Below are 21,185 nucleotides of genomic sequence, written 5' to 3'. Positions count from 1 at the left end.
CAATTTCTTAGAAAGTGCACCAGAGGGCAGTAGATAAACTGTTTATAAAATCCTTTCCGCTGTGTGCAGTACAGCATTCTCAATAGCATCAGCAAAATGCAAATGACAATAGAAAATGGTTAAATTTTACAAAACATGTGGCTTGTTCTTACATTTGTAGCTAATGAATAGAAGCGCAGCAGGTGTAAAAACACAAACAGTTTTGCAGCAGGCAGCGATCCCCTTTTATAGACTATCTTCATGATTATTATAGTCTTGTGACTGTTTCCAAACTCCTCTACACTTCTTTCCCTCCTTCCCCATCATTTTGGGGGCCACAAAATATGGAAAATTGATGCTCTTTCACCATACCAGAGCAGGGTCTATCATATAGTTGATCTACATCTTGTGATTTCTTTCCCCAGGAGACTACACTGATTTCTATTCTTCAAGGGAACATGCTACAAATGTTGGGATCATGTTCAGAGGCAAGGAGAATGCTTTGATGCCTAACTGGTTTGTAATCCAGTTCTTTGTTTTCATGCGTGACTTTGTGTTGTACACATTTTTGCAAAGGCCTCTCTGACCTTATGGGAAAATAAGCACCTAAGGACAGATGTACAATTTGTTTATGTTGGCTCCACTGTGGAGTTATGACGAGGTGTATCAGTTCTGATTCTGTCCCCCAGTGTCTGAAACCCCATTTCTCCATTCTCCACTACATCTGAGCTGTGTAGCAGAAAGAGGTGACTGCTGGGAGTCAGTAGCAGCTCTCTTCTCATATAGCAAGAAACAGAGGATTAAGTTTCAGTAACTCAATCTGGAAGCCTAAAAAGGTGGTGCCATTTAAAGGAAAATTGTACTCTATTGTGGTTTGACAACACTGAAACTTTGGAACTTAGGGTAGTGCTTGCTGCTTCTGCAGTGCATGGTTCTGGTGACTGTAATGCAGCATGTAACACACAACCAATGCTTTGCTTTAACAAGGTTACACTTACCCGTCGGTTATCATGGCCGTGCATCCTCCGTTGTGGTGTCTGGGACGCCAATTCGAAGACCGGTGGGGCAGATGCGACCTGATGATGGTGAGCCCCTGAAATGCATTGTTCTCCTTAGCAAGCAGTGTGGCCTTGGGATATGTTTGGCTGTCTCTTGTCTTCTCTAGCTTCATTGCTTTTCTGTTGTAACTTCATAATGTCTTTCTGTCTAATTCACAGCTAAACCTCCAGTGTTCGGGGCTTGCCAACTTTTGGACATTGAATTAGAAATGGTAGGATTATTTATCGTGTTACATAGCTTTCCCTTTAGTAAAAGAGTGTAAAAACCTGAGCCCATTATAAAAATATAATGTGATATAGGTTATATACAGCTGCCTTTCTTATAGCACCACCTCCCAGGATATTGCCTGCTGCAGAAACTGGTTCAAAGGAGAGAATGCAATGCTTAAGAACTGCATGAGTAAAGCAATTCTAGACCAGCTTCTTTCCAGTGTCATTCCAATGCAAGAGGTATGAAAGGCAGCAGCTCCATAATGGGGACTCAGAGAGAGTGTATTTTAATTAGACTCTTGTAGGAAATACCCAGTATATTTTCTGTTAGCCCATGGCATGCCCCTTAGTCTGCCTCTAAGCAGATAACATAATTAGCTATATAGTTTCAAAGCTTATAAGAAGAGGTGATGGGGGTGGAGAGAAGAGGGGGAAGAACCATTGCTTAGGAAAAAGGAATCACAGTTTTCTGCATAACTAAGGTTCTCTTTCAGGAACTTAGGTCCTCTGTATAGTGGGACTTGATCATATTTCTTGCTGTATTAGCTATAGCTCTGAGCATGTAGCAGCTGCAACTTAAATGAGAATGCCCTTTGGTTCCCTACCAGAATGGGATTTAACGGTGTGTCTGTGTGGGGTGAAACAGAGGAAGAATAAAAACATCTGGCTTCATAAAACAATGTCTAAATATACAACTTTCTCCATTTGTGTTACTTATATCTAGCCTGTCAATTTCAAAGTCCATGGAATACATGTGCAAACAGCTGAGCTATTGTCCCAGACATCCCAAACCCATGTGTATTCAACACTCACCTTCGTGATGCAGAGTAAATCCTTCAATGCCTAACACTTGTGACCATGCACACTAGCTGTGCATTATGAAAATAAAGGGATCCAAAGGTTCTGGGCTGCCATTCAAATGCCTGCTTGCTTCTCCAGTAATCCAGCTGATCTGCCCATTACTCCCAGCTGTAATAACAGGTCTTAAGAAGCTCGTTCTCTTGCAATACAGTGCAGTCCAAAAGAACAGCCATTTGTTTTGTTTGCATTCTGCTCTTAACATGGTTAAACTATTCATAGCCACAAACACAGTAAGGGTGCATGGAGATAGGAAATCAGTCAGAAAATGTTCCTGAAACTGAGCTAAAAGAGCGTGTCGAAACCTCCATTAGAGATGAAAAGTAGGAGTATATAGTTTTCAGTGCAGGTCTAACTATGTGCCACAATGGGACCTTTATCACTGACTTCTACAGGATTTGGTTTAGACTAATCCTGTATAATTATAAGAAATCGCAACCACGCTTACTAAAAAATAGCTGTTCTGTTTGAGATCTCATCTACTGGCCAGAAAATCTGGATGCTGAAAGAATAAGAGCATGCCCCCTGCTTCTGTCTTTCCTTTTATACAGTGGAACACTCTCCCAGCCTCCACTTTTTGTTCTGATAGGCTGCAGCCAGGTCAGAACCTTTGCAAGACTCCCCTAATTGGTTACTTTACAATAATCATGCCCTTTGCTGCAGTGTGTAGAAAGAAAGTGGTTGTTTAACTGGGTAAAAAGCCCTATCGTTCTGTCCCCAACTTGAATGGAGCTTTTTTCTTCTGGACTGCAAAAGTGAATTATTCTTCAGTAATTTCAGGTGCTGAGTTAATGACCAATACTTCTCAGCTCATTACTGTTCAAGTGGTTCAATGCTGCCCTCTCGCTAAGGAAGGAGGGAGAAAAAAGCTGTAATTCTTGTTTCATCTTGCACAAGGAAAGTCCAATGAAAGTTAGAAGAAAGCAAATAAAATCCCATTCTACCCTATCTGCCTCATCAGCCCTCACCTTTAATAGTACTTCTTGCAGGAGATTTGTCTTGGCATAACCACAGGCATGATTTTCAGATCTTTGACTTGGTTAAAGTGTGTACTTCTCTCTTACAGGCTTTCTTTGTGGGCCCCGGGAACAAGTTTGGGGAGCCTATCCCAGTCAACAGAGCTCATGAGCACATTTTTGGAATGGTCCTTATGAATGACTGGAGTGGTAATAAGTGTTCCTCTGCCTCCCTGGGGAAATGCATGTACATAATGCTCAGAATATTGACAGCTAGTGTGTTTGGTTTTACACTTAGTCAGGACCCTGTTGGGCAACAGTAGCAGGAGTGGAATAGTCTGCAACTGTCAGGCTTTGATTCAAATCCTGCTCAGGTCTGTATTGACTAAGAGCTCCTGCTAGTGCAGGTTGTCTAGCTATCTACATGACATGAGCTGATTTCGGTCTTAATCCTGCTTGCCATGGACATGACATAAACCATCACCTCAGCAAAGGGCCTCTGTAGCTGAGGGGGGAAAGAGGTTGTGATTCCAGCGTGTTCATTGTGTTTTCACTATGGAACACGTTTTAGCTCCGTTTAGCTAATCAAGGGGGACCCTAAGATTGATTTCAACCAGTTGAATGGAAATAAAAGATGTTAACCAGTGTCTAGGCAAGGGAAAATAATGGTGAAGCTGGATTTAATGTGTTAACTAGCCCCTATCTAAAGCTGGCTGCTCTTCCTAATCTAGACCTACCCAGAGGACTTTGAATTGTGCTTCTGAGCCCTTCAGATGACTGCTTTATGTCATGGCTGAGCTATTCTGGGCAAGCAAGTGGTATTTCATTGTTTGTTCCATGGATAGTGTAAGCTGTTGGACTGCAGAGCTCTTCATCTGGTGTTCAGTCACAGGCCTGAAGTCCATGCAACTCTCTGAAAATGTTTCATTAGATTTCATTAGATTTGACTTTCCTTTTTTCCAGCTCGTGACATTCAGAAGTGGGAATATGTTCCTCTCGGTCCATTTCTGGGCAAGAGTTTTGGCACAACCATCTCTCCGTGGGTTGTTACTATGGAAGCTCTCATGCCTTTTGTGTTGCCAAACCCCGTCCAGGTTAGCAAGAGAACAGCTGGGTCATTAGAAATGATTTGAGTGAAATCTAAGTTTCAAGAACAGAAATGCTTGGTTGTACCAGCACCTTTCTACTGACTTCAAGGCTTGATCCCACATCCAAGATGTGGGGTAATATCCTGGCCCCTTTAAAATTAATGGGAAAACACCCATCGACTTCTGTGAGGCCAGGTTTTCAGTCATCACAGTGTGTATGGCTGCATAGCTTTGAAAACCATCTGCAAACCTGAGCTGGTCAAGAAAAATATCTCTCTTAAACATCTGTACATAGAAACGATACTAATTGGCAAGCTTCTCTTTAGCGTTTAGTAACACTTTTGAGTGCTTACAGTAAGTGGTAGAGACTGTGGACTCAAGCTGAAAGGTTCTGATCAATAGTCAAAGCTGCCCATAGTTTGAGGATATTTGATTTTATGGTATGTAGCCATTTAATTAGACTGTTACAAGCTAGTAATACAGGGAAGAGAGTTTACAGGTCGTCATCTCCATGTGCCAGCTAAACTACTTAAGTCTGAAACTGCAAGTCTTCTGCAAGCTTTGAGTTAACAGTATAATCAGGACAAGGGTGCGCTAAAGTTACATTTGTTTGGATTTAATATCCATGTGAATAATCGAGAGGTCTTTTGAAGGCCACAAGAAAAAGTGCATTTGATTAAATGAATGCCTTAGTAGTAGTGAAGTAAACATTGGTGACATAATCATTTATGTGAAGTAGTCGCTTCTTAGGCAATTGTTCATGATGACAAAAGGAATGGAAAAAAATGTGTGCCTTGAAAAAGGGACAGATGGCTATTCACCAGAGCCTTGTGAAGAGAGCGGTTACAAAATGTCCGAGATGCGTGCTGGTCTCTTTTTCTTTTGGCCTCCAGGCAATAATACATATTGTATGCCTTTAGGTTCCCAAACCACTGCCATACCTCTGTGATGAAGAGCCCTATGCTTTTGATATAAATCTCTTCGTCGCTATCAAAGGTACAGTCCTGCTGAATGATTGGTGGAGGTCAAGTAAAGTGATGTTAAATCTGCCATGTGCTTCAGACATTTGTTCAGTCAGTTCTGGGTTCCTGATATCTGCATAAGCTGGTACTTGCTGAGTCAGAGGAAAGTAAAAAAAAAAAAAAAAAGCTCATTCTGTGCCTCCTCGTTAGTGCAGTGCTTTACTTTGGGGAACATTCCTGTTCTGGTGGCTGCATATGGCCATTTTACCATCTGAAGAATTATTATAGTTTGTTTTTTTAATTCTGACAGCTCTTAAACGCCCGGTCGGGCTCAGAGCTCCATTGTGCTGGCGCTCTTATGGAAACATATAGAGTAAAAGACACCGTTCCAATTCCAGTGTCTTTGCAGTCTAATTAAAACAAGGTGCGATAATTGGCTGGTAACTAATAATCAGAAGGAACAGAGAGAGTGAAGACCAGGGAAACAGTACTAAGAATGTGTGCTTCCCTAGGGGTGAAAGTTGACTGACCTACCTTACTTCACAAGTCCCAGTGATGTCCTGAAATGAGTATAGGGCTCAGAACATGCTATGCTTCACGTGTGGGACTACCATGGCCCTGCTGTTCCATGTGTGTTAGTAGAAGAGGAGCTCAGCACCATAACACCAGGTAGAGCAGGCCAGCAAAGAAGGGGAAGGGTACAAGAGATTGTATGTCTTCCATCTCTCATCTTTCAGTCCTCCAACAAGTCCCCTTCATGGGTGCAATTCATGGCCTCTTGCGATGATGCAGCACAAGTCTGATGTAGTGAATCAGAGAAAAACAGAGGAAGGTTGGGTCAATGATTAGGACACTACCTTGAGACTGTAGAGAAAGGGTGGAGAACCTAAGGTCTGAATCCAGCTGCTGAGGCTCAACGCCCTTCCCTCCATCCCCAGCCCCTTTTTTTCCCCCTGCCATCCTTGTGGGACAGGAGCACACAAAATCTACAAACCTGGGCCCCACTAGTCTATGGTGCATAAGGGAAATGTGGGAAGTGTCTTCTCTTCAGTTGGGGCCACATCAGTGAGGATTTGTATGGCGGTTTGTGTTTGTTTGTATTTTTTTTCTTTTTTTCTTTTTTGTTTCTCACTTGTGTGTGGCCCCCGACAGTTTTTTTCTGTGGGTTTGGGGGTTTTCCCAACCCAAAGGTTTCCCACCCTTTTATAGAGTCACAGAGGCAACTTCTTGCTATGCCACAGATTCTCTGTATGACCTTGGGCATGTCATTTAGTCTCCCTGTGTCATTGTAAAATGTGAATACTGTACTGTGTAAGGACTTAAGCTAGAATCGTGTTGAAGGTAAAGTATCATGCAAACGAAAATAGCAAAGTATATTTTCCGTTAAATAGTACTGTATATTTCTGTAGTTCCTGCCATTTGTATGAAATAAGTCTCACAATTCCCCAATAAGATAGGAAAATAATATCTCTATTTCATGGTGAGGGAAGCAGAGGTCAAGTCAGAGTCATACCAGAAGTCTGTGACAGAGCAGGGGATAGAAACTTTCTCCCCTTGTAGCCCTTCATACCGAGAGAGAGTATTTTATTTCTTCTTGTCTACTGCCCCTGAACATGGTAACAGAAGCCTTGTCCAACCACAAAATGACAGCGCCACAGATGTCTTCATTTAGTGACATTTTCCCATTGATTGCTTCTTTTGCTCCCTTTAGGAGAAAGAATGAGCAACCCAGCCACAATATGCAAGTCAAACTTTAAGGTAAGAGTTTGGTTTAGGATCATTTTAAATTAATGAAATTAACACATTGGGTCACATTCCAGTAGAAAGTTAAAAGCTGATCCCCCAGCAATGTCTCTGCGGTGCCGCCACCTTCCCCCACACTGCTGCTTCTATCAGAAGTAGCAGGGGGGAAGGCTACTGCAAGTAGTCTCTGCCCGTGGCGGGCCAAGGCTGCTCTATCAGCAATCCCTGTTTGTGGCGGCCCAGGCTGGCCATGGGCAGAGGCTGCTCTGGCAGCAGCCCTATCTGCAGGGCGTCTCCACTCCCTGGTGGGACCCCACCCCTCCATGGACAAGAGTTGCTGAACCCGGTACGAGCTGGGACTGAGCAAGCCCAGCTCCTGTGTGCCCAGATGTCTGGGAAGTTAGTCTCCCACTGCTTTCAGGTCTTGTGTTTTGGATATGTCTATTGTTCCAGAAACATCTCATCCACCTCCTCTTGATTTGATAGTCTATATTTGACCAGTACCACACCATTACCCCTGTTGCTTTCGCCTTTCATCTTCTCCGAGTCTTTGATCTGCCTTTCATTTCTTTCTGGACCTCAAAACAAGTGTGTACGCTCTAGCTGTATAAAGCAACCCCTTATCCTGTTTTCATCTGCCTGTCCTTCCTGAACAAGTTGTTCCCCTCTATACCAATATTCCAGTTATGAGATTTATCCCACCAACTCTATTAAGCTCATTAAGTCATAATTTAGCTTGTGTATTCAGCCTTCCAATCCTTCCTGTGTTCACTACACTCCTTGTGCATGTGTATAGACCTATAATGTATGGAGCAGATTCCCCTATCATTTCCCCCCTTGTTGTGCCTATGTCCTTATTGTAATTTTCCATGCCCCACCCCCATCCCTCTAGCCTTCTTAAGATAGGTCTACATCGTAATAAAAGACCTGAGGATGGCCTGGCTCCACTGACTCAGGCGGAATGGCTGTAAAATTGCAATGTGGACCTATCTCAAGAAGGTCGAAGACCATGTAAAGGAGCATGGTCACAGAGGATGGGTCCATGCCTTGTCTGAACATCTACATATAATTGAATAGCCCTGCAAGCCCAAATCAGCGGACCCAGATCAAACCCATGTCTTTGATTGCATGTAGATGTATCCCTAAGGCCAACCTCTAGCCTTCCGTTATGGTCACTATCTCTTTTTTATACTTATTCTTGGGCATGTCTCATCCGCCTCCTTTGAAGTGTATTTAAAACCCTCCTCACTAGGCTAGCAAGTCCGTATCAAAGAAGATCTTTCCCTTGAAATTCATATGAATAACATGATTGATGATGGCTGTTGTATTGCCAGGTACCTGCACAACTTCTCTTTTACCCATTTAAAGTTATTATGACTGGTTGACTTGTTATGTTGCGCAGAACCTGGTTGCTGCAAATTGCCATTAACCCCAACATTAATATCACATCATCAAGTGTTAAAATCCTTCTACACAGGATTCTGTGGGCATCTGGGACAAGCAAACATTCAGGGGAAATGTTGGTGGAAAAATTCTCATTGATTCCACTGGGCTTTGAACGGAGCCAATTGTCTATGGAGCTGGTGCATTAACATGCCGTGTGTTGAGAGAGCCAAGTTGCAATAGTTGCTTCTCACCTCTTCACGTATAAGCTATTTGTATAAGGCCATTCATCTGCAGACCAATCAATGCCACAGGATCAATTTTAAGTAATTACAAATATTCCAAGGAGGCTGCTGAAGGCTCCTGATTAGATAAGGACGTTGTTCCTGGAGGCTAATTTTTAACAGTATGATTCAGAGAATGAAATCCATTTTGTACAGAGTAGTGACATCTGAGAGTCATGTCTGTGCTTCACTTTCTCCCATTCCCTAGTATATGTACTGGACCATGAAACAGCAGGTGGCTCACCACTCTGTTAATGGATGCAACCTCAGACCTGGAGATCTCCTGGCATCTGGAACAATCAGTGGACCTGTAAGCACTTAATTAACAGTGATCATTACTAACTAATTACTCAGCCACTAGAAACTGATCAGATGTGACCTTGATCTTAAAGCCACTTTGTTTTATTAGGGGACATCTTTGTAGTCCTTCCTCAGTCTTTTTGAAGTACATACCTTAACAGAGAGAGAGAGAAAGTCCTGTGGCACCTTAAAGATTAACAGATTTACTTGGGCATCAGCTGGGTAAAAATCAATTTGTCAGATGCATCGATATTACGCATGTCCATGCAACTGACCAAGTGGTTCCTACACATGAAAGCTTATGCTTAAATAAATCTGCTCTTTAAGGTACCCCAGGACTCCTCTGTTGTTTTTACAGATACAGACTAGCATGGTATATTTTCTTAAGCCTTCCTCTTCTTAAAAGCAGTTCTGTTTTAGAAGCAACAATATTCCTGCACAAAAGTATCCATGTTAGGTTTGTAAAATCCTGTGTAACTAGTTAACCAGCCTGTGTGAGCTGGGAATTGGCATTCCTCTCTCCCTCCTCCCCTCCCCACTTCTGGTCCTGAATGAGGCTGCTGACTCCCAGCTGACATGGACTGGGAGCTGGCAGCACTCTGGGGCTAGGGCAGCCCTCTGCCTGCAGCAGGCCACTAAGGGTGATGCTTACCAGTTACCCATTCACAGCCCTAATCCACACAGCCCAAACCTGCTGTGAGATTTACAGCTACTGTCTTGTTGTTCAAAACATCCCCCAGAGCAACAATATCTTGAGATCTCTGGATGAAAGCCTCTAGACCAGCGGTTCTCAAACCTTTTGGGCTCCGGAGCCCTTTACATGCGTAAAAATTTATGCAGAGCCCCAGCGGTCAAGTGATTGTATGTGTTGTACCTATCGATGTTTCCAGTTTGTCAACCTTGCGGAGCCCCTGGAGATGTGGGTGGGGCTCCGCAGAGCACAATTTGAGAAACACTGCTCTAGACAATAGAAGTATTAATCTTCTTCAAAGTGTTAACCCTTCCAAGTCTCTCAATTCTGTAGGACCCTAATTTCATAGTCCATTGTTTTCATTTATACTGCACTGGTATTGTACTGTACGTAGATGCAGCAAAAACAGCAACCCACTTTTCTCCTATGTATTTTTTGGGATTCATGGAACTCTGTCTCCTGAACAGCACATTGCTGGACAGTGTCCAGTGGTGGACAAAAGTGTGATGGGGGAGGGAAGCAGGTTCCTCAGTCTGAAATAAAAAATGACAGGTAAGATTTTATACCCCCATGTCCTATAGCCTGTGAAGTCATTGGGAGCCTTTCCAGTAGGGAAGGTCAATGGAAGCTGGATATAGCGCTTAATGCATTGCCATCGGTGATTACCTACTAATGTAACAAAGCGCGTACACCATGCTGCTCGGGTACACACATATACGTGAAGCGCATTTTCTTCTCTCTAATGTAACGTGCTGCAGATTTACATTACAATCTTTTAAGCATTTCTCAGCATTTAGCAACCCTCTGCACAGTGATATGTGAATAGGACTCTGAAATGTAGCGACAGACTCTGGAGAGACAGAGATAGTATCTGAGGTTATGTCTACACAGCAAAGTTATTTTGAAATAACTATCCTAGCATCTACACAGCCATTCCGTTATTTCAAAATTAAATCGAAATAGCGGAGGGCTTATTTTGAAATTGGTAAACCTCATTCCACGAGGAATAACACCAATTTTGAAATTCATATCTGGCTCCATGTTGCAGAGTGCTGTGGTGTCCCAAGTGAGGGCAACCAGAGCTCAGAGAGACAAAATGCTTTGCTGTCCCTCATCGAGGTAGGCAAGCAAGCAGAGAAACCTGAGAACCGGCTGTCCAAGGAGGGTCCCTTTAAGCACAGGCCTCAGATTGTGTGGCTGCTGCCTGAGGCTAAGTAACTCCTGTCCTGATGCCCTGCCGGACCTCGTTCCGGCTGGCCTTAAGTGCGATTCAGCGTCCACTCAGTGTGGACACGTTATTTCGAAATAGCAAAAAGCTATTTCGAAATGCATTTTGTGTGTAAATGCGTTATTTTGAAATAAGCTATTTTGAAATAACTATATCGAAATTAGATATTTTGAAATAACACTGTAGTGTAGACATACCCTCTGTTTCCTTGAACAGAATCCAGTTTTTCCTTATAGTGCCCACTTACTAAAGCTAGAGGTACCAAAGAAAAGATTGCTTTAGGCAATTGTGGCCTCCAGTCAGTAATGAGTTAAAAACAAAGACCCGGGCAAGTATGCTAGAATATCGGTGAACTGGATCAATGACTGTTGCTGGCCGCTTTCCAGGAATAGGCCCAGAATCCAATAACATAGTTGTGTTCTCACTCCCAGCAGCAGGGAAATGTGCGGGGGAGAGGGTGTTAATGTGGCACAGACATGTGGAATGGCTTTATAATCCTGCTACTAACTTACGCTTTGAAGGATCCGGAGAACTTTGGCTCCATGCTGGAGATGTCATGGAAGGGCACAAAAGTAATTGATCTTGGGAATGGACATTTTCGTAAATTTCTGCAGGACGGGGACGAAGTCATTATAACAGGTAACAACCAAAGGCTTTTGGGTGTGTTCTTTTGGCGCTATGTGGTCTGGCCTAATGCCACAGTGAGTAGCCCCTCGTTGTTCTATATATAGCATTTCTAGTGGGAGTCAGGCTACCTGTGAATTCCTAGCTGTCACAGGACCCCTTGCTGGCTGTTGGGAGATAAAGGCCAGGGGATGTACTTCCCCCTCCCGTATTTGCTTTATGGGTCTGTTTTGTTGTGTTTATTTTGGCCCAGTAACTGCACGGCTCATTTATCTCCTCATTGCTCCCAGATAAAGCAGAGGATTCTTGCAGCCCCGTGTGTATCTGTTTTGGGGTACCTGTTACTGTGGTATCGATGCACATGGGATTCCCCTTGCCTGGGTTCAGCATTCTGGTGCTCTGTCCACACCACTTGATTATAACCTTTATACACTTCTAGGCCCAGTTATCACAACCAGTGCTGGCTGAATTTCAGTAGGATTTGCAGTGCTTTTTTTGTGATGGTACTGCCTGGTACGCAATACCGGCACCTCCAGATGCAGTACCAGCACCCCCAGTCAGAGCTCAACAACTTTTCTCCTGGAGTACCAGCACCTTTTAAAAAAAAAAAAAAAAAAAAAAGCACTGAGGATTTGAATGTCTTGCGCATCTCTGAAACTCTGTCAAAGCCTACATGCACTTGAGCCATTTGTCCTAGCTGCCAGAGCCAGACCCAGAATCCTAAAGCTAAACTGTTTTGAATATGGAAAGGGGGTGGGGTTCCAGTTCAAATAGCTGGGTCTAAACCAAACTCCTGTGTTTTTAGTTGAAGGTTAGATTCAGACCCAGAAATTCCCCCCTTCGCCTGACCCTGCTTCTGATATGGCCTAAATTTGGTAAGAACATTTGTTCTTGTGGGATTTTTTTGGTCCAAGTTTGCAAACATCCCATCAGTCCCTCTGCTGTCCACTTAGGCTGTGTCCAGACTCCATGCCTCCGTCGACGGAGGCATGTAGATTAGCCAGCTCGGAAGAGGGAAATGAAGCCGCGATTAAAATAATCGCGGCTTCATTTAAATTTAAATGGCTGCCCCGATCTGCCGATCAGCTGTTTGTCGGCAGATCGGGAGAGTCTGGACGCGATGCCCCGACAAAGAAGCCTTTCTTCATCGACACAGGTAAACCTGGTTTCACGAGGCTTACCTGTGTCGATGAAGAAAGGCTTCTTTGTCGGGGCATCGCGTCCAGACTCTCCCGATCTGCCGACAAACAGCTGATCGGCAGATCGGGGCAGCCATTTAAATTTAAATGAAGCCGCGATTATTTTAATCGCGGCTTCATTTCCCTCTTCCGAGCTGGCTAATCTACATGCCTCCGTCGACGGAGGCATGGAGTCTGGACACAGCCTTAGAGAGCTGCTTCAAGATTTTTCACATCAACAAATCTCGCTAACCAGAACTTAACCTGGATCTGAAGAGCTTCTCAGATTCATCCCAGTGCTTGTGTGTCCTAAGTGGAGTAGCCTATGGGATTTCTATGGAAAATGAAGCTGCCAAAGTGGTAGGAAAAACGTATGCATGTGACTTAAGCAATAGAAAACAATTGTGATTAAGTCACGGAGGCTGGTACATATGTCTGAGAGAAACAATGTTTGGGATTGGGAAATTTGCAGTAACGATCATAGGAGGAATTACCTAGAACACAGACACAAAACTAGGGTCCCTTACGTAGCTGAGTCTCTCTGCGATTAGGGACTGAACACAAGAAAATCATTCTATCAAAGTGAAGGACCATTCGTAGTGCAATGTCTGAGCATGAAGCTAAGCAAGCACTGCAGGGGCACTTCAAAGAGAGGACTGAAATAAATGAGGTGGCAAAATCCAACACATGGTGATGCATGCACATAAGTATAGTACATTACCCCTTTCAAAAGCATCAGCAAGATTAGCAGCTCTGGATCACTTATTAGCCCTGTTAAAGATCCCCTGAACTGAGAACAGGAATTGAAAATACGTTACTGAAACAGACCACAGCTGCACTAAATGAGCTGAGATATCCATAGGGGTACTGGTGATAGTCTGATCGACAAGAAGGCAATGAAGATTTCAATGCAGAGATGGACACAGAGCCTAGCCATGTCTTCACTTACTTACAGTTGGGTTTGTCAGGGGAGCACCCATACGACTGGGTAGAGACTATGGAATTTACCATCACACTGGAGTGAGCTCTGTGCACACCAGTGGTGTAGATAGGTGAGGTGAATTGGCCCACTAGTGTGAATAAAATACAGATCCTGTAGTACAGTGCTAGGCAGCCTACAGTCGAAGGGCTACGTGTTCCATTGGGTTCTTACATGTGGCCCGTGAGACATTTTGTTTACTCTTGCCCATGCCCAGGGTTGCCACGTTCCTCTGGTTTCCATCCGCATACGTTTTCCTGTCTTGGTTATGACAATCTTGTGGACCACTGAGATGGAGAACCATTCACGTGGTCCACTAACTTGCCCGGGTTGCCCATTGCTACTGTAATAGTTACATTTCAGAATTGCCTCTTGATTTTTAAATGGCTGTTGCAACTTCCCTCACTACTACTCTCTGCCACCTGTTCATAGGCAGATGCCACTTGTCTAGGGTTACCCTACGTCCTGGTTTTCCAGGACATTACCTCTTTTTGAAGCTATGTCCTAGAGACAGTTACAACATCTGCTCTGGATTTTTGCAGAGCAGATGCTGTAACTCAGAAAGATCTCTGATTGGTTTGATTAGCAGCAATTGGTCCCCCCTCTACATCTGTAGTTGATTGGTCTGTTACCCTGCAGCCACAGTTAATGAAATGTGTTAATAGCTTATTGCAAATGGAGCTGGTCAAAAAATTCCTGTCTGGAAGGTTTTTTTGGCTAGAAAACATCTTGTTTTTTAAAAATATATTTTAACAAAAATCTGTTTTTTGTCAAGTTTTCATTTATAAAAAATTGAGGTTTTGGATGTTTCCCCCCCCCCCCCCCACTCCACTTCTGCCACCTCCTCAAAATTAGGAAATTATTTAATGGAAACATTCCACATTTTTGGCAGGAAATGAAATTATTTCCTGCCCAACTGTAATCGCCACCTCTTTTGATAGACACCTTTCAGGTACTTCATTATAGCACTTTCTGGTGTTCAGAGAATTTTAGATTAATAACTAAATCTCACACTACCTCTGTGAGGTAGAAGTTACCCGATTTTACAAATAGTGAGACTGAGAGACACAGTGGTTTGGATGCCCTGTGGAAGGTCACACAAAACATCAGCAGCTAAGCTGTGAATAGAACCCCTGTGTCCTGAATAGGTGATGTACTCTAGCCACTCCACCAGCGTTCCCTCTAAGGGGGTGGCCACTCAGGAATGATTCAAACACCGTCCATCTGATTTGCAGAGTGCACTCACCTGGCAGTTTGTGTTTCAGCTGGTGGTGCACATCTACACATGCCTTGGTGCGCATAACAAACTTTATTTCTCAAAACTTTCTTCACAAAATTTATTCCTGGATGGAAGAAATTAGAGGGAACATTGCACTCCACCATAGATCATATTCTGATGCTCTTGCTCGCAGTGAAGTGGTGCTTTTGCTATCAACCTGTAACTTCTCTGCATGAGCCAGGCTATCAGCATGTAGTCCCTGGTCTCTTTGGTGATGAATAAGCAATAACCTCTGAGTTGGCTGTTTTGAGTCTTGAACATCATTTACCAGAAGCACGCTTAAAATAATACAACGTAACACTAACATAGGACAGAACATTGCGTGGTGATAGATGTGTGTTCAGCCAAGTTAGTGAGTAGAACACTGTGCTATTTTAAAATAAACAAGGTTCCACAGCTACAATGGATTGAGTCATGGGGCCCATTTTTAAAGCCCAATTGATGTTGTACGTAAAAGGAAATGTACCCTCTGAGGCTGGCTCCTGAGCTAGTTTTGGATGCACTCCTATTTAGTGACTTACAGTAGGTCAAACTAAAGCCTTTAGGGCACACCAGAGGTTAGAGTAGAGCCCTATTACAGCCTGTCCCAAGGCAGGACTGGGGAGTGTCTTGCCAAGTCCCCAACCAACCATTTATTGCCTCCTTTTTTTCAAATTTCCTCTTGAATTAAACTTTCCTCTCTTCCCCCACCCACCCTGCTGTTTCAGAGAGACCTAGCGCACACAAACCAAGAGCAATGTAATGTTCCTAAGGCATACTTCCCGTGGGAGCCACTGTTACAAGATTTCTTTTGCTAAACAGCACTGTGGCACTTTACTCTTTCCTCAGGGCCTGTGATATTGGCTGATACATAGAGCCTGCTCTGCTAAATGTGCTCCCACTGCTATTGGACCACAAGGATAACACATTTTGCTACAAATCACCAACAGTGAAGCTTACCAGGATGAACCGACACCTCAGATTCCTGTGACTGACTGAAGTAGCATTTACAAGTGTTGAGCAAATAGGTTGGGAGTTGAATGTCCTTCACATTCACAGCTCCTGAGACAATAGGGTTAGGGTGGCTAGCGGGGAGCTCAAGAGAGAAGGGAGAAGAGCAGCTCACTCTCAGTTGCTGGGCCTTTGGAGGTTGCGGAGGAAGAATGGGAGCCAGGAGATGTTTTCTGACCCTCTCAGCTGGGTCTCTGGGGTTCGGCCCAGGGCCCAGGATCATGCGCACTCACTCTCTGCTGGGTTCTGTGGAAGGAGGGGCACTGCCAAGATCATCTTCTTAGGACAAGGGTGAGGGTATCAACACTATGCAGACTTTCTCTCCTCCAGCCTCATATGCCTGTGGGATAGGGACAGTGATTGACCGCCAGGCCAGGCAGATGTGTGTGCGCACCTGCTGCTGTGAAATACTGGTGAGACGAGAAAACATCCAAGCCTGCTGACCGTGGTGGAGGATAGGGAGAAAGGGAGGGTGTGCAGCAAAGGGAGCAGTTGCCGTGGGGATGGCAATTCAAAGGGGTCCAGGGCTCCCTGTCTCTGCTGCTGCTACGGGCTCTTTAAGTTGCTGCTGGAGTGCTGCATGCTCTGGGTGGCTCTGAAGGCTGGGGGAGGGGGAGATGCTGCAGTCCAGCCCCTTCCACCTGCAGCTCCATCCTTTATGAGAGTCCATCCCCTTCCCTCCACACACGCACCTTGCCCAGGGGCCTGTGGAGGCTGTCGGCAAATAGCCCATACAGCAGTGGTGGGCAAGATACGGCCCGGGGTCCAGAGTCGGCCCAACAACCCTTTCAGTCCAGCCGGTGGCCCACCCCACTGGACTCACAGGCAGGGAGCAGCCCCAGGGCTCAGAGCAGCTGACTGTTCCATCTGCTTCTCTGCACTGGAAGTAGGGGGAAGTTTTGTCCACTGCAAAACCCCTCCTTCACCCAAATTCCCTCTGACTCCCTGCCCTCTGTACCCCATGGCCTATCCTAAGCTCCCTTCTGCACCCAACCTCCATCCCAGACCTTGCCCCTCCTTCTTAGAAAAGTGCAGCCCTTGACCACTTACCAAAATCTCAGAGTGGTCCCCATCAAAAATTGTTGCCCACCTCTGCCATACAGTCACACTTTGCAGCAAACAGATCACTGCATTTTCTTATCCTTATTAAGATTTCCTTGTCTATATTTGTCTGTTGCTTGACATCTGAATTGGGTTCCAACCCCAAGAGTAAATGTGGTGTTAGTGCTTAGCCGGTACCTCTGAATAAATTTGTTCAATATTCTGTAAAGGTCAACTCGTTTAACCTCACTGACATTCCTTACAATAAACCAGTTATTCCTGATCAGGAATTTGGCTAGTTATAAAGTCCAAAGTTTGCACTTTTCCACAGTCAGGGCTTCATAGAGATTTTTGGGCATGTAGTTGGCCAGTGTGACACTGTTTGCATTAAATATTCTATCCAAGTGTCGAGCCAGCCTGACTTAGTCAAAAGAAGGCTTTCTCCCTTTTAAGATCTATTCCTGTCTACCTCTTAGCTACTCTGTGTTTCAGAGTTGGCCACTTTTCTTTACTAAGTCTGTCAACATATGATCCTTGGGAAGAGACTGTCCCTAGATCTTTGTTACTGCACGATCTGAATTCTCATAAGAAGTGGAATCTGCTGTCTCACAGGAAAACTCCACTGCTTTGTTATCCGTATTACAAAGAATCTCTGGAGTGAGCACAGCATGGATGCAGACACTCTGTAATATGATTCAGAGGGGACAGTGTGAGGAGACTGAAGAAGGAATGAGAGATTCTTTTTCTTCAAGACTTGCGTCTCTGAAAAGCACTCAGTCAAATCAAGAGCTGAAAAATCTGTAATGCCTCTAATGTCGGGAAAGAGAAGCAGATTTGAAGAGTCACCTTCCCTGTCACCAATGGAATTATTTCAGTGCCTTTGTTAAAAAAAAAAAAAACACCCCAGCAATAACACGCTATGCTTTGGGAGCAATCAACCACGAAGATGGTCTCCCACTACCTACGTAATTAGCAAATAGGAACGACGTTGCTGTGAATCACTAGAGTAATACGTGGCGCAGCTTTTCTTCCAGATATTGTGAATGAAATCCTTGCTTTTCTGGTTCAGGTTGCATACAAGGGCCAGAGCAAACAGAAGGGACCCTAAATGTGCCACATGGGGCTGTGGGAGGATTTCCCTGCTGTAGGCACGATGGCTGAGGCTGACAGCCAGAAGACTGCCCTCTAAAGATGCTGTCGAGGAATTGTAACCCCCGCCCTACACACACACTTCTGCGTGTGGTGTGCCATCCCGTTTGGAAAAGAAAGTGGCACTGAGACCACTTAGAGGGAGAATGAGTCTGCTCCACCAGCTAAGCTACCAGCCAGCTCTGAGTCCCAGGTTCAATTCTGCCTGCAGATGACCAGGGTCTCCTGACATTACTGAATGACTGGAGCAGAAGGGGGCCTACTGCACTGTGGAAATCTGTGGCAGAGTTGCAGTCTCTAGGCGAGGCTAGGGAAGCTGCAGTAACGTAAGCAGACCTGCAAGGGGCCTTTCCATCCCTCAGAGCAGCCCACGATTGGGAAAGCACAAAGGTGGTTTTGTGCACTGTCCCACTGGGTTGTCCATTCTGTGAGTCTAGCTCCGGGAGAGCAGCCACACAACGAAACAGCATCTGAGCTCCATAGGATGGCTGATGGGCTTAGTAGCGGGTGAGTGGCACAAACATGAGTTGCAGCCCATAGCCATTCCCAGCAATTGTCAGCAGCACTAAGATTCAGTCCACTCCCTGCCCAGTGGACCAGCTAGTTCGCATTTCAAGCATCACGCTACCCGAGCTAGAGTTTTTTGGACAGGAGTTAGGATGGGTTGAGTTGTATTTTGAGCTGACACTGCCATGAAGACAAGGCCTCAGTAAAACTGTACAGATATCATTAACATCCTCTCTACTAATAGAAATGGAGGGACGGGTGAGTCACTGGAACCATGTTGTTACGTGCAGGGAACAGTGTAGCTTCCGTTATTCTTGAAGAATCCATCTTTTGACAATGAAATTGCTTCTTAAAACAGCCTGTTCACAGGACATGTTACCTCGGTGTCTCTCTCCCGTCACTAAACATTGCAGGCCTGTATGCCGGGGTGTGTGAAGGGGGCGAGTGCACCCCTCCCACAGTCCCCCAAATAAGTGTAAGGGTGGGGTAGCGTGTTACCCCAGCCTCCCTCCCCCATGCTCTGGCTGGCTGGGGAAAGGCTGGGACGGCGCGCTGCACAAGCCTCCCTTCTCTGTGCTCTCTCCAGCCAGGGAAAGATTTACACACCTCTTATCCCCCAGGCTGGGGGCAAGGCTTGGCCACTGTAGCAGGAGTGGGCAGCCACCAGTCCCTGCTATGGCTTGCACCCATCCACAGAAATTCCTGCGTAAGGGGCTCCATTGCCAGCGGAGGTCTCTGGTCATTGTCTGTGGTTTCACCTGAGTGGTTTTTTTTTTCCAGGCATATCTGACACACATGGGATGAAACGCTTATAGCTGAGTTTCCTTGCCTGATTTCTCTGCAAGCTAAACAAATGGCTGAATACAGGACATGGCAGAGCGCGCCAGTTCTAACATAGGCCTTGCAGCACCCATGTTCCCCAGGACTGTGGACTTTATATGTGGGACAGTCAGTCAGAATGTCAACTCTCGCCACATGCATGAGCACCGAGAGGCCCAGTTGTTCTGTAGCTACAGATTTAATCCATGACCAGTAACGTTAGCAGCAGCTGTAGATGTTCATTGTTTATATAATGGAGCATAGTTGGGCATCTCTGGCCAGGTTCTCATCTGGTATCAATGAAGCTGGGCCAATTTAGTGGGCTACTCCAATTTATACAAGTTGAGGATTTGACCATTGGTTTTGGGTGGGTTTTTATTTTTAATTGTAGCCTTCCCCATTGACAACCTGAGGATTCTCCTAAACTATGCCAAGGACCATGCCTGCATAGAGTTGGCTGCAGGTTCAGGGACCAATTACTGCCATACACCCCCCTTTGCTCAGCAGTATCCAGTGCATATTGGGGCCTGATCAAAAGCCCCTCGATGTCAATGGGAAACTTTGGGCCAGGTGGGTTGGGATCACCCTAGTTGAACACAGCTAAGGAGCTAGGCTGCCATCGGAGTATAGACATTCATTTCGTTCCCTTCATGTGTCTACTATTTTTTGGTTTGTTTTTTGCTTCCTGTAAAAATCCGCTAGGTGCCTCTTGTATGACTCTCTTCCTCTCCCCACTCCAGGTCACTGCCAGGGAAATGGGTACCGAGTGGGATTTGGCCAATGTTCAGGAAAAGTGCTCCCCGCCATCTCTGTTCCATGACTGTCTGCACAAGGGGACTTTCAAGGAGGGGAAGAAGCTAAGCCACATTTTCTGACACAAAGAAATTAAACTTTGTGCATTCAGTTTTCAAATACATATATTTTATATAAATGTGTGGTGCCTACCAAGTATTTTAACTGTTATCAATAAATATCTTAATGACACTGAAGTCAACTACGTCCGCTTCTTACAACTGTAATACTCTCCTGGTTATGCCCACATCAACGTAAGTAGAGTCTTCACATGCAGTCCATTATAGTGGGCATTCTGACCTGGGGCAAACTGATTTTCATTGAGTACCTTGATGGATATAAACACCATAGTCAGAGGTGGAGCTGCCAGACAGGAATAACAAGGCAAATGTGGACAAAACATTTTGAATTATTAATGGGGGGGTGGAATCTTGTAGAATCTTTTGTGGAAAATGGCAGATTCATTATTGAAACACCGAGGCCTTGTCTCCACTTACCAGAGGATCAACACTCTGGCAATCTGTCTTCTGGGGTTCAATTTAGTGGGTCTAGTAAAGACCTGCTAAATTGAATGCTGAGGGTGCCCGCATTGACTGCGGTACTTCTCACAAGGAGTAAGGGAAGTCAATGGGAGTGTTTCTCCTGTCAACCTCCGGCTGTAGGGCTGCCCCAGAAAATGAGTGCAAGGCATGTTGACTCCAGCTATGCAATCCATGTACCTGGAGTTGCATATCTCGCATCAATTTTCTTTGCTAGTGTAGACCTGGCCTTAAAAGCACTAGAGCAGTTAAGGAGACTAAGGGAATCTTTGCATCTCTTGTCACAAAGAATAATAGGGAGATGTTAGCCCTAGAGCGATGAGGAGTCCTGTGGCACCTTATAGACTAACTGAAGTGTAGGAGCATAAGCTTTCGTGGGCAAAGACCCACTTCGTCAGATGCATGTAGTGGAAATTTCCAGAGGCAGGAATAAATATGCAGGCCAGGATCAGGCTGGAGATGACGAGGTGGATCCAATCAAGGAGGATGAGGCCCACTTCTACCAGCTGATCTGGAGGTTAGCCCTAGAGTTTCCCTTTGCAGGTATA

At 44.9% G+C, this 21,185-nt stretch overlaps 1 protein-coding gene across 2 annotated transcripts in view; it reads left to right on the top strand.

Moving 5' to 3' along the window:
• Positions 1–20,295, top strand: part of FAH (fumarylacetoacetate hydrolase) — a 29,087-nt gene extending 8,792 nt beyond the window's left edge. For both annotated transcript variants that reach the window (XM_075897099.2, XM_075897100.2), the window contains exons 5-14: positions 405–495; positions 967–1,064; positions 1,197–1,249; positions 3,172–3,271; positions 4,025–4,155; positions 5,070–5,145; positions 6,823–6,869; positions 8,730–8,831; positions 11,262–11,379; positions 20,047–20,295. In XM_075897099.2, the coding sequence (XP_075753214.1) occupies positions 405–495; positions 967–1,064; positions 1,197–1,249; positions 3,172–3,271; positions 4,025–4,155; positions 5,070–5,145; positions 6,823–6,869; positions 8,730–8,831; positions 11,262–11,379; positions 20,047–20,126 (896 nt within the window). In that variant the 3' untranslated portion in view covers positions 20,127–20,295. The remainder of the gene's footprint in view (positions 1–404; positions 496–966; positions 1,065–1,196; positions 1,250–3,171; positions 3,272–4,024; positions 4,156–5,069; positions 5,146–6,822; positions 6,870–8,729; positions 8,832–11,261; positions 11,380–20,046) is intronic.
• Positions 20,296–21,185: the final 890 nt, after the last annotated feature.

Source organism: Pelodiscus sinensis, chromosome 14 (genome assembly GCF_052426305.1).
Source record: "Pelodiscus sinensis isolate ZL-2025 chromosome 14, ASM5242630v1, whole genome shotgun sequence".
Taxonomy (NCBI): Eukaryota; Metazoa; Chordata; order Testudines; family Trionychidae; genus Pelodiscus; species Pelodiscus sinensis.
This window is presented reverse-complemented; position numbering and strand designations above follow the sequence as displayed.